Source organism: Sciurus vulgaris, assembly GCF_902686455.1.
Source record: "Sciurus vulgaris genome assembly, chromosome: 9".
NCBI classification, from domain to species: Eukaryota; Metazoa; Chordata; class Mammalia; order Rodentia; family Sciuridae; genus Sciurus; species Sciurus vulgaris.
In genome coordinates this window covers 49,422,199-49,435,971 of record NC_136469.1, presented here as the reverse complement: position 1 = coordinate 49,435,971, position 13,773 = coordinate 49,422,199, and the positions used below count along the sequence as shown (strand labels likewise).

The window sequence follows — 13,773 nt, the reverse complement described above, 5'->3', positions numbered from 1 at the left end:
GTGTAAATTATCCTTATATAGCTTCTCTCCCCTGACCTGCCTCCCTCTTTCTGTTTCTCTATGCCCAATCTTTCTTCCTTACCCCTTTTAGCCCTCACTTATGGTTATAGTAAGTTTACTAAATTTAAAAATTAATTTTTGACTCATTCTGAACTTTATTATAGGTGTATACCTGAAATTGATGAAGCACAGAGAACAATTGCAACAAGTTTTTGTTCTTATAAGGTTGTATAGAATAAGCCTTGGCTCTGAAGTATTTATAGTAAATAAGGCTCAGTAGCATCTCTTAAAGTGGTACTGATATTGGGATCAGCAGAGGTCACATATTTTGAATTAATATATCATTATCTGGATATTCACCCAACCTAGGGCTCTTAAGACAAAGAAGCTCACTAAGGAGTCCTTCACTTAAAAGAAGAAATCAGAACTATACCAATACATGGGTATTGGTATACAACAATATGAAAAAACAAGGGAAAAAATTCATCCCAAACAGCCTATAATGCTTCAACAACAGACTTCACTAACACCACCATGGAGGAAATATCAGAGAAGGACTTTAGAAAGCTCTTAGTAAAACTTATCCATGAGGTAAAGGACAATGTAAGGAATAAAATCAGAGAGAAAATACAGGAAGTGAAAGATCACTTCAATAAAGAGATTGAGATTCTGAATAGGAACCAAATAGGAATCCTTGAAATGAAAGAGTCAACAAACTAAGTTAAAAATTCAGTGGAAAGCATCACCAATAGAGTAGACTACTTTGAGGATAGATTTTTCAGGCCTCAAAGTATATACTCTTGAAAATAAAGTAAGCCATGAATAAAAGTTGTTAAGAGACTATGAACAAAATATTCAAGAAATATGGGATAACACTAAAAGGCCAAATTCAGGATTTGAAGGCTCTGAAATACAAACCAAAGAAATGCACAATCTTTTCAATAAATAATATCAGAAAATTTTCTAAACCTTAAGAATTAAATGGGAATTCAAATAGAATAACATATAGGACTCCAAATATACAAAATCAAAATAGATCCACTCCAAAATACATTATTTTGAAAATGCCTCACTTAAAGAATACAGTTAGAATTTCAAAAGCTATAAGAGAAAAACGACTGGTTACATTTAGGGGTAAACCAATCCAATTGCAATTGATTTCTCAACTCAGACTCTAAAAATCAGAAGGGTGCAGAATAATATATACCAAGCTCTGAAAGAAAATGAATGCCAACGAATAATACTATACCCAGCAAAATTAAGCATCAGGATTGGAAATGAAATAAAAACTTTCCATGATATTCCAAAGCTAAAAGAATTCATAACTAGAAAGCCTATATTGTAAAACATACTCAATGAAATATTTCAAGAAGAAGAAATGAAAAATAAAAATAAAACCAGTATGGGGGGAGTTACATAGAAGAATAGTCAATTAAGGGAGTCTCAAATCCAATTTAAACACTAGAAATAGATCAAAATTGCAGAAAATAAAAATCATCTCTCAATAATAACATTGAATGTAAGCAGTATAAATGTTTCAGTCAAAAGACATAGATTAGCTGGGTGCAGGGGCACATGCCTGTAATTCCAGCAGCTCAAGAGGCTGAGGCAGGAGGATCAAAAGTTCAAAGCCAGCCTCAGCAATGGCAAGGCACTAAGAAACTCAGTGAGACGAGGTCTCTAAATAAAAAATACAAAATAGGGTTGGGGATGTGGCTCTGCCGTCAAGTGTGCCTGAGTTCAATCCCTGGTACAAACAAACAAACAAACAAAAAACACAAAGACATAGGTTGGAAGATAGGGTGTGAAAACAAGTCCCAAGAATATGCTGTCTGGAGGCTTTTTCCACAGGGAGATCCAAGATGGCGGACTAGAGGATGACTGCATCTCCAGTCGCTCCAGAACCCAGGATTCAAGAAGGGGAGGCATTGAGAGACTCTGACTAAAATAGAACCACGGGGTGAGTCTCCCCCACCTGGGGAAGCTCGGCCCGGGTGGCAGGCCCAGATTTGGGTGGCTTACTAGAGTAGGGCAGGGCAGCTAGGGTCTCCCCCAGACAGCCCTGAGCACTCTGGTGGTGGACTCCGCCCACAAGGCCAGATTCTCCAGCTTCTCGGAGCAGGCCCCCCAGTGAGAGCCTTTCTGCACAGAACCAGCTCCAAGTCCCTGAGCCAGCACGCAGCGAGCTCCAGCCCACCCACAGGTTGCTTCAGAGACCAGATCAGGGCATCCAGAAATTCCCCAAGCAGACCGGCCCCCTCCGGCGGGAAGCGCCATTGTAGGCTAGCTTCTCAAAGCAGATTACCCAGTGAGAGCCTTTCTAAACAGAGCCAGCCACAAGTCCCCAAGCCAGCAGAGACCTCCGACCCACAAGCAGCCTCTGAGCAAAGGGCAGGGCAGATAGAGACCTCTCCAGGTCGCTCTCCCTGGAACCAGTAGCGGACTAGGGGCAACTTTCTTCGGAAGCACTGCATTATCAACTTACTCCAAGACTTCAGACTACTGAAGGCTGGGAGGTGATACACTGGAAATCTACAGGGTCACTATAAGCCAATAGAGGAAATCTACAATATCACAGAGTCCCATTGATATCTGACCAATATGAGAAAACAAGGGAAGAAAATGTCCCAAACAAACCTAGATACTATATCAATAAAACCCAACGACAGCACAGGAGAAGAAATGTCAGAAAGGGAGTTCAGAATGTACACAATTAAAACAATCAGGGAAGCAAATGAGGAGATGAAAGAGCAAATGCAGGCATTGAAGGAGGAGATGAAAGATCAAATGCAGGCATTAAATGATCGCACCAATCAACAGTTAAAGGAGCAAATACGGGAAGCAAGAGATCATTTCAATAAAGAGCTAGAGATACTGAAAAAAACCAAACGGAAATCCTTGAAATGAAGGAAACAATAAACCAAGTTAAAAACTCCATAGAAAGCATAACCAATAGGATAGAACACCTGGAAGACAGAACCTCAGACATTGAAGACAAAATATTTAACCTTGAAAACAAAGTTGACCAAACAGAAAAGATGGTAAGAAATCATGAACAGAATCTACAAGAATTATGGGATATCAAGAAAAGGCCAAATTTAAGAATTATTAGGATTGAGGAAAGCTTAGAGAAACAAACCAAAGGAATGAACAATCTATTCCATGAAATAATATCAGAAAATTTCCCAAATCTGAAGAATGAAATGGAAAACTAAGTACAAGAGGTTTATAGGACTCCAAATATACAAAACTACAACAGACCCACACCAAGGCACATTATTATGAAAACACCTAACATACAAAAAAGACAGAATTTTAAAGGCTGTGAGAAAAAAATATCAAATTACATTCAGGGGGAAAACAATAAAAATATCAGCAGATTTTTCAATCCAGACCCTAAAAGCTAGAAGGGCCTGGAACAACATTTACCAAGCCCTGAAAGAAAACGGATGCCAACCAAGAATCTTATACCCAGCAAAACTTACTTTCAGATTTGACGATGAAATAAGATCCTTCCATGATAAACAAAAGCTAAAGGAATTTACAAAAAGAATGCCGGCATTACAGAACATTCTCAGCAAAATATTCCATGAGGAAGAGATGAAAAACAACGATGCAAATCAGCAACAGGAGGAACTAGCCTAAAAGAATAGCCAAATAAAGGGGAAACCAAATCATGTCAAAAAAACAAAAATGAGTCAAATGACTGGGAATACAAATCATATCACAATAATAACCTCGAATGTTAATGGCCTGAACACATCAATCAAAAGACATAGACTGGCAGATTGGATTAAAAAGAAAACTCCAACAATATGCTTCCTGCAAGAGACTCATCTCATAGACAGAGATACCCATAGACTAAAGGTGAAAAAATGGGAAAAAACATACCATGCACATGGACACAGCAAAAAAGCTGGAGTATCCATCCTCATTTCAGATAATGTGGACTTCAAGCCAAAACTAGTCAGAAGGGATAAAGAAGGACATTACATTCTGCTTAAGGGAAGCATAAATCAGCAAGACATAACAATCATAAATATCTATGCCCCGAATATTGGCTCATCCATGTATGTCAAACAAATCCTTCTCAATTCCAGAAATCAAATAGACCACAACACAATAATACAAGGCGATTTTAACACACCTCTCTCAATGCTGGATAGATCGTTCGAACAAAAAATGAATAAAGAAACCATAGATCTCAATAACACAATCAACAATTTAGACTTAACCAACTTATATAGAGTATACCATCCAACAACGAACGAATACACTTTCTTCTCAGCAGCCCATGGATTCTTCTCTAAAATAGATCATGTTTTATGCCACAAAGCTACTGTTAGCAAATACAAGAAGATAGAGATACTTCCTTGTACTCTATCAGATCATAATGGACTGAAATTAGAAATAAATGACAGAATAAAAAACAGAAACTTCTCCAATACTTGGAGATTAAATAATACACTATTATACGATGAATGGATAACAGAAAACATCAGGAGGGAAATTAAAAAATTCTTAGAAGTAAACGAGAACAAAGACACATCATATCAAAATCTCTGGGACACTATGAAAGCAGTACTTAGAGGAAGATTTATTTCATGGGGCGCATTCAACAAAAGAAGTAGAAATCAACAAATAAATGACTTAACACTACAGCTCAAAGCCCTAGAAAAAGAAGAGCAGACCAACACCAAAAGTAGTAGAAGACAGGAAATAGTTAAAATCAGAGCCGAAATCAACAAAATTGAAACAAAAGAAACAATTGGAAAAATTAACAAAATAAATAGTTGGTTCCTTGAAAAAATAAACAAAATTGATAAACCCTTAGCCACGCTAACAAAGAGAAAAAGGGAGAAAACTCAAATTACTAAAATTCGGAATGAACAAGGAAATATCACAACAGACACGAATGAAATACAAAACAGAATTAGAAGCTATTTTGAAAATCTATACTCCAACAAAACAGAAAACCTCGAAGACATCAACAAGTTTCTAGAGACATATGAATTACCTAAACTGAACGAGGAGGACATACACAACTTAAATAAATCAATTTCAAGCAATGAAATAGAGGAGGTCATCAAAAGCCTACCAAAAAAGAAAAGTCCGGGGCCAGATGGGTTCTCAACTGAGTTCTACAAAACCTTTAAAGAAGAGCTCATTCCAATACTTCTCAAAGTATTCCATAAAATAGAAGAGGAGGGAACTCTCCCAAACTCATTCTATGAAGCCAATATCACCCTGATACCTAAACCAGACAGAGACACATCGAGGAAAGAAAATTTCAGACCAATATCCTTAATGAACATCGAGGCAAAAATTCTCAACAAAATTTTAGCAAATCGCATCAAAAAATATATTAAAAAAATAGTGCACCACGATCAGGTGGGTTTTATCCCAGGGATGCAAGGTTGGTTCAACATCCAGAAATCAATAAATGTCATTCACCATATCAACAGACTAAAAGTTAAGAATCACATGATTATTTCAATAGATGCAGAAAAAGCATTTGATGAAATACAGCATCCCTTCATGCTCAAAACACTAGAAAAAATTGGGGTAGTGGGAACATTCCTTAACATTGTAAAGGCCATCTACGCTAAGCCCATGGCCAATATCATTCTAGATGGTGAAAAACTGAAAGCATTCCCCCTAAAAACTGGAACAAGGCAGGGATGCCCTCTTTCACCACTCGTTCTTGAGACTCTAGCCAGAGCAATTAGACAAACCAAAGAAATTAAAGGGATACAAATTGGAAAAGAGGAACTCAAACTATCCCTGTTCGCTGATGACATGATTATATTTAGAGAAACCTGGAAATTCCACCAGAAAACTCTTAGAACTCATAAGTGAATTCAGTAAAGTAGCAGGTTACAAGATCAATGCTCATAAATCCAATGTATTTTTATACATAAGTGATGAATCTTCAGAAAGAGAAATAAGGAAAACTACCCCATTCACAATACCATCAAAAAAAATAAAACACTTGGGAATCAATCTCACAAAAGAGGTGAAAGACCTCTACAATGAGAACTACAGAACACTAAAGAAAGAAATTAAAGAACACCTTAGAAGATGGAAAGATCTCCCATGTTCATGGATAGGAAGAATTAATATTGTCAAAATGGCCATACTACCTAAAGTGCTATACAAATTCAATGCAATTCCAATTAAAATCCCAATGACGTACCTTACAGAAATAGAGCAAGCAATTATGAAATTCAACTGGAAGAATAAGAAACCCAGAATAGCTAAAGCAATCCTCAGTAGAAAGAGTAAAGCAGGGGGTATCACAGTACCAGATCTTCAACTCTATTACAAAGCAATAGTAACAAAACCGGCATGGTATTGGTACCAAAATAGACAGGTAGATCAATGGTACAGAATAGAGGACATGGACACAAACCCAAATAAATACAATTTTCTCATACTACACAAAGGGGCCAAAAATATGCAATGGAGAAAAGATAGCCTCTTCAACAAATGGTGCTGGGAAAACTGGAAAACCATATGCAACAGAATGAAATTAAACCCTTATCTCTCACCATGTACAAAACTCAACTCACAATGGATCAAGGACCTCGGAATCAGACCAGAGACCCTGCATCTTATAGAAGAAAAAGTAGGCCCAAACCTTCAACTTGTTGGCTTAGGAGCAGACTTCCTTAACAGGACTCCCATAGCAGAAGAAATAAAAGCAAGAATCAACCACTGGGATAGATTCAAACTAAAAAGCTTTCTCTCAGCAAAGGAAACTATCAGTAATGTGAAGAGAGAGCCTACAGAGTGGGAGAATATCTTTGCCACTCATACTTCAGATAGAGCGCTAATATCCTGAATCTATAAAGAACTCAAAAAACTCTACACCAAGAATACAAACAATCCAATCAACAAATGGGCTAAGGAAATGAACAGACACTTCACAGAAGAAGATGTGCAAGCAATCAACAGATATAGGAAAAAATGTTCAACATCTCTAGTAATAAGAGAAATGCAAATCAAAACTACCCTAAGATTTCATCTCACCCCAATTAGAATGGCGATTATCAAGAACATAAGCAACAACAGGTGTTGGCGAGGATGTGGGGAAAAAGGTACACTCATACATTTCTAGTGGGGTTGCAAACTAGTGCAGCCACTCTGGAAAGCAGTATGGAGATTCCTCAGAAAGCTTGGAATGGAACCACCATTTGACCCAGCTATCCCACTCCTTGGCCTATACCCAAAGGACTTAAAATCAGCATACTACAGAGATACATCCACATCAATGTTCATAGCTGCTGAATTCACTATTGCCAGATTGTGGAACCAACCCAGATGCTCTTCAGTTGATGAATGGATAAAGAAACTGTGGCATATATATACAATGGAATATTACTCCGCCATGAGGAATGAGAAAATTATGGCATTCGCAGGCAAATGGATGAAATTGGAGGATATCATGCTAAGTGAGATAAGCCAGTCTCAAAAAACTAAAGGACGAATGATCTCGCTGATAAGCCCGTGAGGACATACGGGGGGGAGGGGGGGGGTAGGAGGGGTTAGTGTTAGGGTTAGGGATAAGGAGGGTGGTAAGAATGAGGAAGAAAGACATTGCCCTATGTAAATTTCTGATTTTAAATTAAAATTAAAAAAAAAAACACTAAAAAAAAAAAAAGATGAACAAAACCAAGAAGGCGTTTTTTTGTGTGTGTTTTTTTTTTTTTTTTTTTAAAGGACAAACAAAATTGCTAAACCTTTAGCCAAACTAACCAAAAGAAAAAGGGGAAAAAACTCAAATTAACACAATTCAAGATGGAAAGGGAAATATCACCACAAACACAACTGAAGTTCAGATGATCAGAAACTGTTTCAGAAATTTATATACCAACAAGCTAGAAAATCTTGAAGATACTGAAAAATTCTTACATATATATGACTTAACCAAACTGAACCAGGCGTACAGAGAACACTTCAACAGATCGACTTTAAGTAATAAAATTGAAGCAGTTATCAAAAACCTTCCAAAAAAGAAAAGTCTAGGACTAGATGGATTCTCAGCCAAATTCTACCAGACCTTTAAAAAAGAAGTAATACCAAACCTCTTCAAAATATTCCATGACATAGAAAAGGAGGGAACATTGCCAAACTCATTCTATAAAGCAAGTATCACCTTGATATCAAAACCAGACAAAGAAAAGAGAACATCAGACCTTGATGAACATAGATGCAAAAATTCTTAATAAAAATATTAGCAAACCACACAGAAACAGTAAAAAGATAATTCGCCATGATAAAGTGGGTTTCATCTCAAGGATACAAGGTTGGTTCAAGCCACAAAAATGAATAAATGTAACTAATCACATAAATAGACTTAAAGACAAGAATCACATGATTGTCTCAACAGATGCAGAAAAAGTATTTGACAAAGTACAGCACCCATTCATGTTTAAAACTCTAGAAAAACTAAGGATAAAAGGAGTTTACCTTCACACTGTAAAGGCTACATATGAAAAACCCAAAGCCAACATTATTTAGAATGTAGAAAAACTGAAAGCATTTCCTCTAAAGACAGGAACAAGTCAAGGATGACCCCTTTCACCACTACTATTCAACATAGTCCTTGAAATTCTAGATGGAGCAATTAGGCAAAGAGAAGGAAATCAAAGTGGTATGAATAGGGAAATTATCCCTGTTTCCTGAAAACATGATCCTATATTTAGAAGAACTGAGAAAACTCCAAAGAACCAGAAGACTTCTAGACCTCATAACTTCAGCCAAGTTCTAGTGTACAAGATCAATACCCATAAATCAATTGTGTTCTTATACTCCAAGGATGAACCTGCACCTGCTGAATAAGAAACTAGGAAAGCTATTCCATTCACAATAGCCTCAAAACAAAACAAAACTTGGTAACTAATCTAACAAAAGAGGTGAAGGACCTCTACAATGAAAACTATAGAATCATAAAGAAATTGAAGAAGACTTTGGAAGATGGAAAGATCTCCCGTGTTCTTGGATAAGCAGAATTAATACTATCAAAATGGCCATATTACCAAAAGCACTATACAAATTCAATGCAATTCCCAACAAAATTCCAATGACATTCTTCATAGAAATAGAAAAGTAATTATGAAATTCATTTGGAAAAATAAGAGACCCAGAACAGCCAAAATAATCCTTAGCAAGAAAAGTGAAGCAGGAGGCATCACAATACCAGACCTTAAATTATACTGCAGAGCTATGGTGCCCCAAACAGCATGGTACTGGCACCAAAAGAGGCATGAAGACCAATGGAATAGAATAGAAGACAGAGACAAACCCACATAAATACAATTATTTCATATTAGACAAAGGTGCCAAAAACACGTTGCAGAAAAGATAGCCTCTTCAACAAATGGTGCTGGGAAAACTGTTGCCCTTCCTCTCCTCTTACCCCGATGACCTGTCTGTGCTGCTCTCCAAGACCAGGATCTCTAAGCTCAGCTCTCATCTTCCAAGGAATTCTCTCCAGCAATCATCCCCTGACTTTCCTGTATCACGTTTCCCCTCTTGATTGGATCATTCCCATCAGCAAATTAACATAAGAATGCTATTGTCTTTGATCACTGAAAAAATAATGAGCTTGTCTTGACTCCTCATCTCCCTACAGGCATGGCACTGTCTCTCCACTCCCCTCTGCAGTGATACTCCTCAGAAGTGTGTCTCCAGTCCTCTCCGTCAATTCCCCTGTGAACCCATGCTCCAGTGAGTATTAGGCTCTGCCATTTCACCAAAGCAACTCTTGTCTGCTTAGCTGTTGCCCGCCCCATCTAAACCCAGGGATCCGTTCTTGGTCCTGCAGCAAGTACTGCTAACCCAGCTGATGGCGTCCTTATGAAACATCTGCCTCATGAGACTTCCTAGAAACCATTTCCCTTTGGTTTTTCTTGTATTTAACTGGACACTTCTTCACAACCACTCTTCCTTTTTCATATCCTTGACTTCTAAATGTCTGGGCACATTTCTTGAATGCTTTTCTTCTCAGTCTATGCTCACTCCCTAGATGATTTCATCCAGCCAAGGATTTAAATGCTATGCATACACTTAAATTTCTATCTCCAGCCTGGCCAGCACCTCCGAAATCTAGATTTGTCTCCAGCTTCCTGCTTGATGTCTCCTCTTGGGTGACTGACAGGCTCCTTGAACTTGCATTCATAACTTATCTCCCCCATTCCATTGCAAGACCTGCTCATCTTGCAATCATCCTTCTGAGTAAATAGAAAAATCTCATCTCCTGAATGAAGACTTTCCTTACCACCATACCTAAAATCACAAACCATGGCCCTCCCAGCTCTTCTGCCTCTCAGAATCTTCTTGCCGTCACGTTCGGATCTCGCTGCTCCATCCTCCGGTGCACGTTCCATCCTTTCAACTCGCGACCAGCACAGAAAACGAATTTCATATTTCCTTGCCCCGAACATACATTGAGGCGAGCAAAAATATATTAAAATAAATTTTAGCCATGAGGGAAATCGTGCACATCCAGGCTGGTCAGTGTGGCAACCAGATCGGTGCCAAGTTCTGGGAGGTGATCAGTGATGAACACGGCATCGACCCCACTGGTACCTACCATGGGGACAGCGACTTGCAACTGGACCGCATCTCCGTGTACTACAATGAAGCCACAGGTGGCAAATATGTTCCTCGAGCTATCCTGGTGGATCTAGAACCTGGGACTATGGACTCTGTTCGCTCTGGTCCTTTTGGCCAGATCTTCAGACCGGACAACTTTGTTTTTGGTCAGTCTGGGGCAGGTAACAACTGGGCCAAGGGCCATTACACAGAAGGGGCTGAGCTGGTTGATTCAGTCCTGGATGTGGTGCGCAAGGAGGCAGAGAGCTGTGACTGCCTGCAGGGCTTCCAGCTGACCCACTCACTGGGAGGGGGCACAGGCTCCGGAATGGGCACCCTGCTCATTAGCAAGATCCGTGAAGAGTATCCTGACCGCATCATGAACACCTTCAGTGTAGTACCTTCACCAAAAGTGTCCGATACTGTGGTTGAGCCCTACAATGCCACCCTCTCCGTCCATCAGTTGGTAGAGAACACTGATGAGACCTACTGCATTGACAACGAGGCCCTTTATGATATCTGCTTCCGCACCCTCAAGCTGACCACACCAACCTATGGGGACCTGAACCACCTCGTCTCAGCTACAATGAGCGGTGTCACTACCTGCCTCCGCTTCCCTGGCCAGCTCAATGCTGACCTCCGCAAGTTGGCAGTCAACATGGTGCCCTTCCCACGTCTCCACTTCTTCATGCCTGGCTTTGCTCCTCTTACCAGCCGTGGAAGCCAGCAGTATCGGGCCCTCACCGTGCCTGAACTCACCCAGCAGGTCTTTGATGCCAAGAACATGATGGCTGCCTGTGACCCCCGCCATGGTCGATACCTCACCGTGGCTGCTGTCTTCCGTGGACGGATGTCCATGAAGGAGGTAGATGAGCAGATGTTGAATGTGCAGAACAAGAATAGCAGCTACTTCGTGGAATGGATCCCCAACAATGTCAAGACAGCTGTCTGTGACATCCCACCTCGTGGCCTCAAGATGGCAGTTACCTTCATTGGCAACAGCACAGCCATCCAGGAGCTCTTCAAGCGCATCTCTGAGCAGTTCACTGCCATGTTCCGTCGAAAGGCCTTTCTGCACTGGTACACAGGTGAGGGTATGGACGAGATGGAGTTCACCGAGGCTGAGAGCAACATGAACGACCTTGTCTCCGAGTATCAGCAGTACCAGGATGCCACCGCAGAAGAGGAAGAGGATTTCGGTGAGGAGGCTGAAGAGGAGGCCTAAGGCAGCTCCCCCTGTCACTTCAGGCTTCTCAGTTCCCTCAGCCTTCAGCTGCCCCTTTCTTCAGAATTTGTGTTTGTCGCCTCTTTCTCCCTGCCCCCCTTTTTTATTTCCTTTTGGGTGGGGTGTAGAATAGTGCCTGACACATATTAGGCGCTCAATAAATATTTGTTTCTTGAATGTCTCCTCTCTCTCCACTCTGGCAAACTTAGATCTCTCCCATTCTGGGTTACCTTGTATTTCCTTCTGGCACCCACATTTCACATCTGTCCAGTTAATATCTCCTGTTTCCAAAATGATTCTCCCAAGAAGCTGTGTCTTGTCCAGATCCCATTTAGAACCAGCCAGGTGCTGAAAATGCAGTCAGTGGCCACCATCCTAAGGCTAATTAGTAAGAGGTAGAAGGCAGCAGCAGGTAGAAATCACTTGTGATAGTGATGGGATTTTCCATTTTAGGACAGTTTTAAAGAGGGGAATCCATGCTTTTTAAAGTCATTTTCACGCATTTCCTTGGACCATCTCTCAGCTTCAGGAGAGATGTTAACAGTATTATTTCCATTTGCAGCCTCCCTCTCAGCCGTCCTGAGTTGTGCTCTCCCTTTGGAAGTATCTGCCCCACTCTGGGAGGTGTGAATCCTTCCCCTTTTGCTTTACCTCTCTCCCTCAGTGCATTTCAAAAGGGAGAAGGCCAGCCTTGGTCCCTAAGCCTCCGGATGTGTCCTCCCCAACCCCCACCATGTTAACCCTTTTCCCCCGCCCCCCAAAAATAACTTCACTTAAATGTGAGTCACTCTCCAGAGGAGGGGCAACAAGAAGCATTTTTTTTTTTAAACATCTCAACTCTTGCTATTGCTTTTTCCTTTCTACCCTTGATTCTGTCCTATCCTACACTTAAGATTTCTAATTTGTGTTGAACTTGCTGCTTTTTTTCATATTGAAAAGATGACATTGCCCCAAGAGCCAAAAATAAACCGGAATTGGAAAAAAAAAAAAAAAATCACAAACCATGCCACAACCAGAACTCCCTATCCTCTCTCCTGGAATTTTTTTTTTTTGACAGTGTTTACCATAGTTCAATGCAACACATATATTTTTATGTGTTTTTTTTTTTTTTTTTTAACAGAGATCAATGAATGTAACAATTTGACTTCTTTTGTTCACTCACTGAATCCTTGATGCCTAGAATAGTACCTGGGTTTAGAGGGCACTCATTATGTACTTGTTGGGTGAATGAAAGGATAGACAATGACAATTCCAAGCTACTGGAAAGATGAAGTCACCATGTACAGAGGTTGGAAAGATTATAGGGAGAGCAAAATTAGAGCAAGGAGAAGAGCAGAGTCCTCCTGCTTTGGACATACCACATTTTAGGTGCTGTGTCAGTTTTGTGTTACTGTGACAAAAGACGTGAGAGAATCAACCTAAAAGACAGAAATGTTTATTTTGGCTCACAATTTCAGAGGTTTTTGAAGTTTTAGTACATGGTTGCTTGTCCCTGTTGCTTTGGCCTGTAGTGAGTCAGAACATCATGTCAGGGAACATGTGACAGAGGAAGTTGCTCACCTTATGAAGCAGACAGAAAGATAGATGTGAGAGAGGGAGAGAGGGAGGGAGGGAGGGAGGGGGAGAGAGAGGGAGAGAGAGGGAGAGAGAGAGAGAGAGAGAATGAATATGAATCTAGGGACCAATATCCCTTCAAGGGCACACCCCTGGTAACTTAACTTTTTCCCATTCATCCCCAGTTCCTAAAGGTTCCACTACATCCCAATAGCCAAAGGCTGGAAAATAAGCCTTGAACACATGAGCCTTTGGGGGCATTCAAGTTCCAAGGGGAGATGTTGAGCAGGCAGAAAGTATATGCATCTGGGGTTTGAGGAGAGATTCATGCTGAATATGAAAGTATTTCTGTCAGTGCAATTTAGTTGTATAGAATAATGAGTTTCACTGTGGCA

The 13,773-nt window shown here is 40.1% G+C and overlaps 1 protein-coding gene across 1 annotated transcript; it reads left to right on the top strand.

The window, feature by feature from the left end:
* Nucleotides 1-10,327: 10,327 nt before the first annotated feature.
* Nucleotides 10,328-12,647, top strand: LOC306670133 (tubulin beta-5 chain). Its single transcript, XM_079154666.1, has one exon. It carries the CDS (start codon nucleotides 10,490-10,492, stop codon nucleotides 11,822-11,824), a length of 1,335 nt encoding a protein of 444 aa, XP_079010792.1. The 5' UTR covers nucleotides 10,328-10,489; the 3' UTR covers nucleotides 11,825-12,647.
* Nucleotides 12,648-13,773: the final 1,126 nt, after the last annotated feature.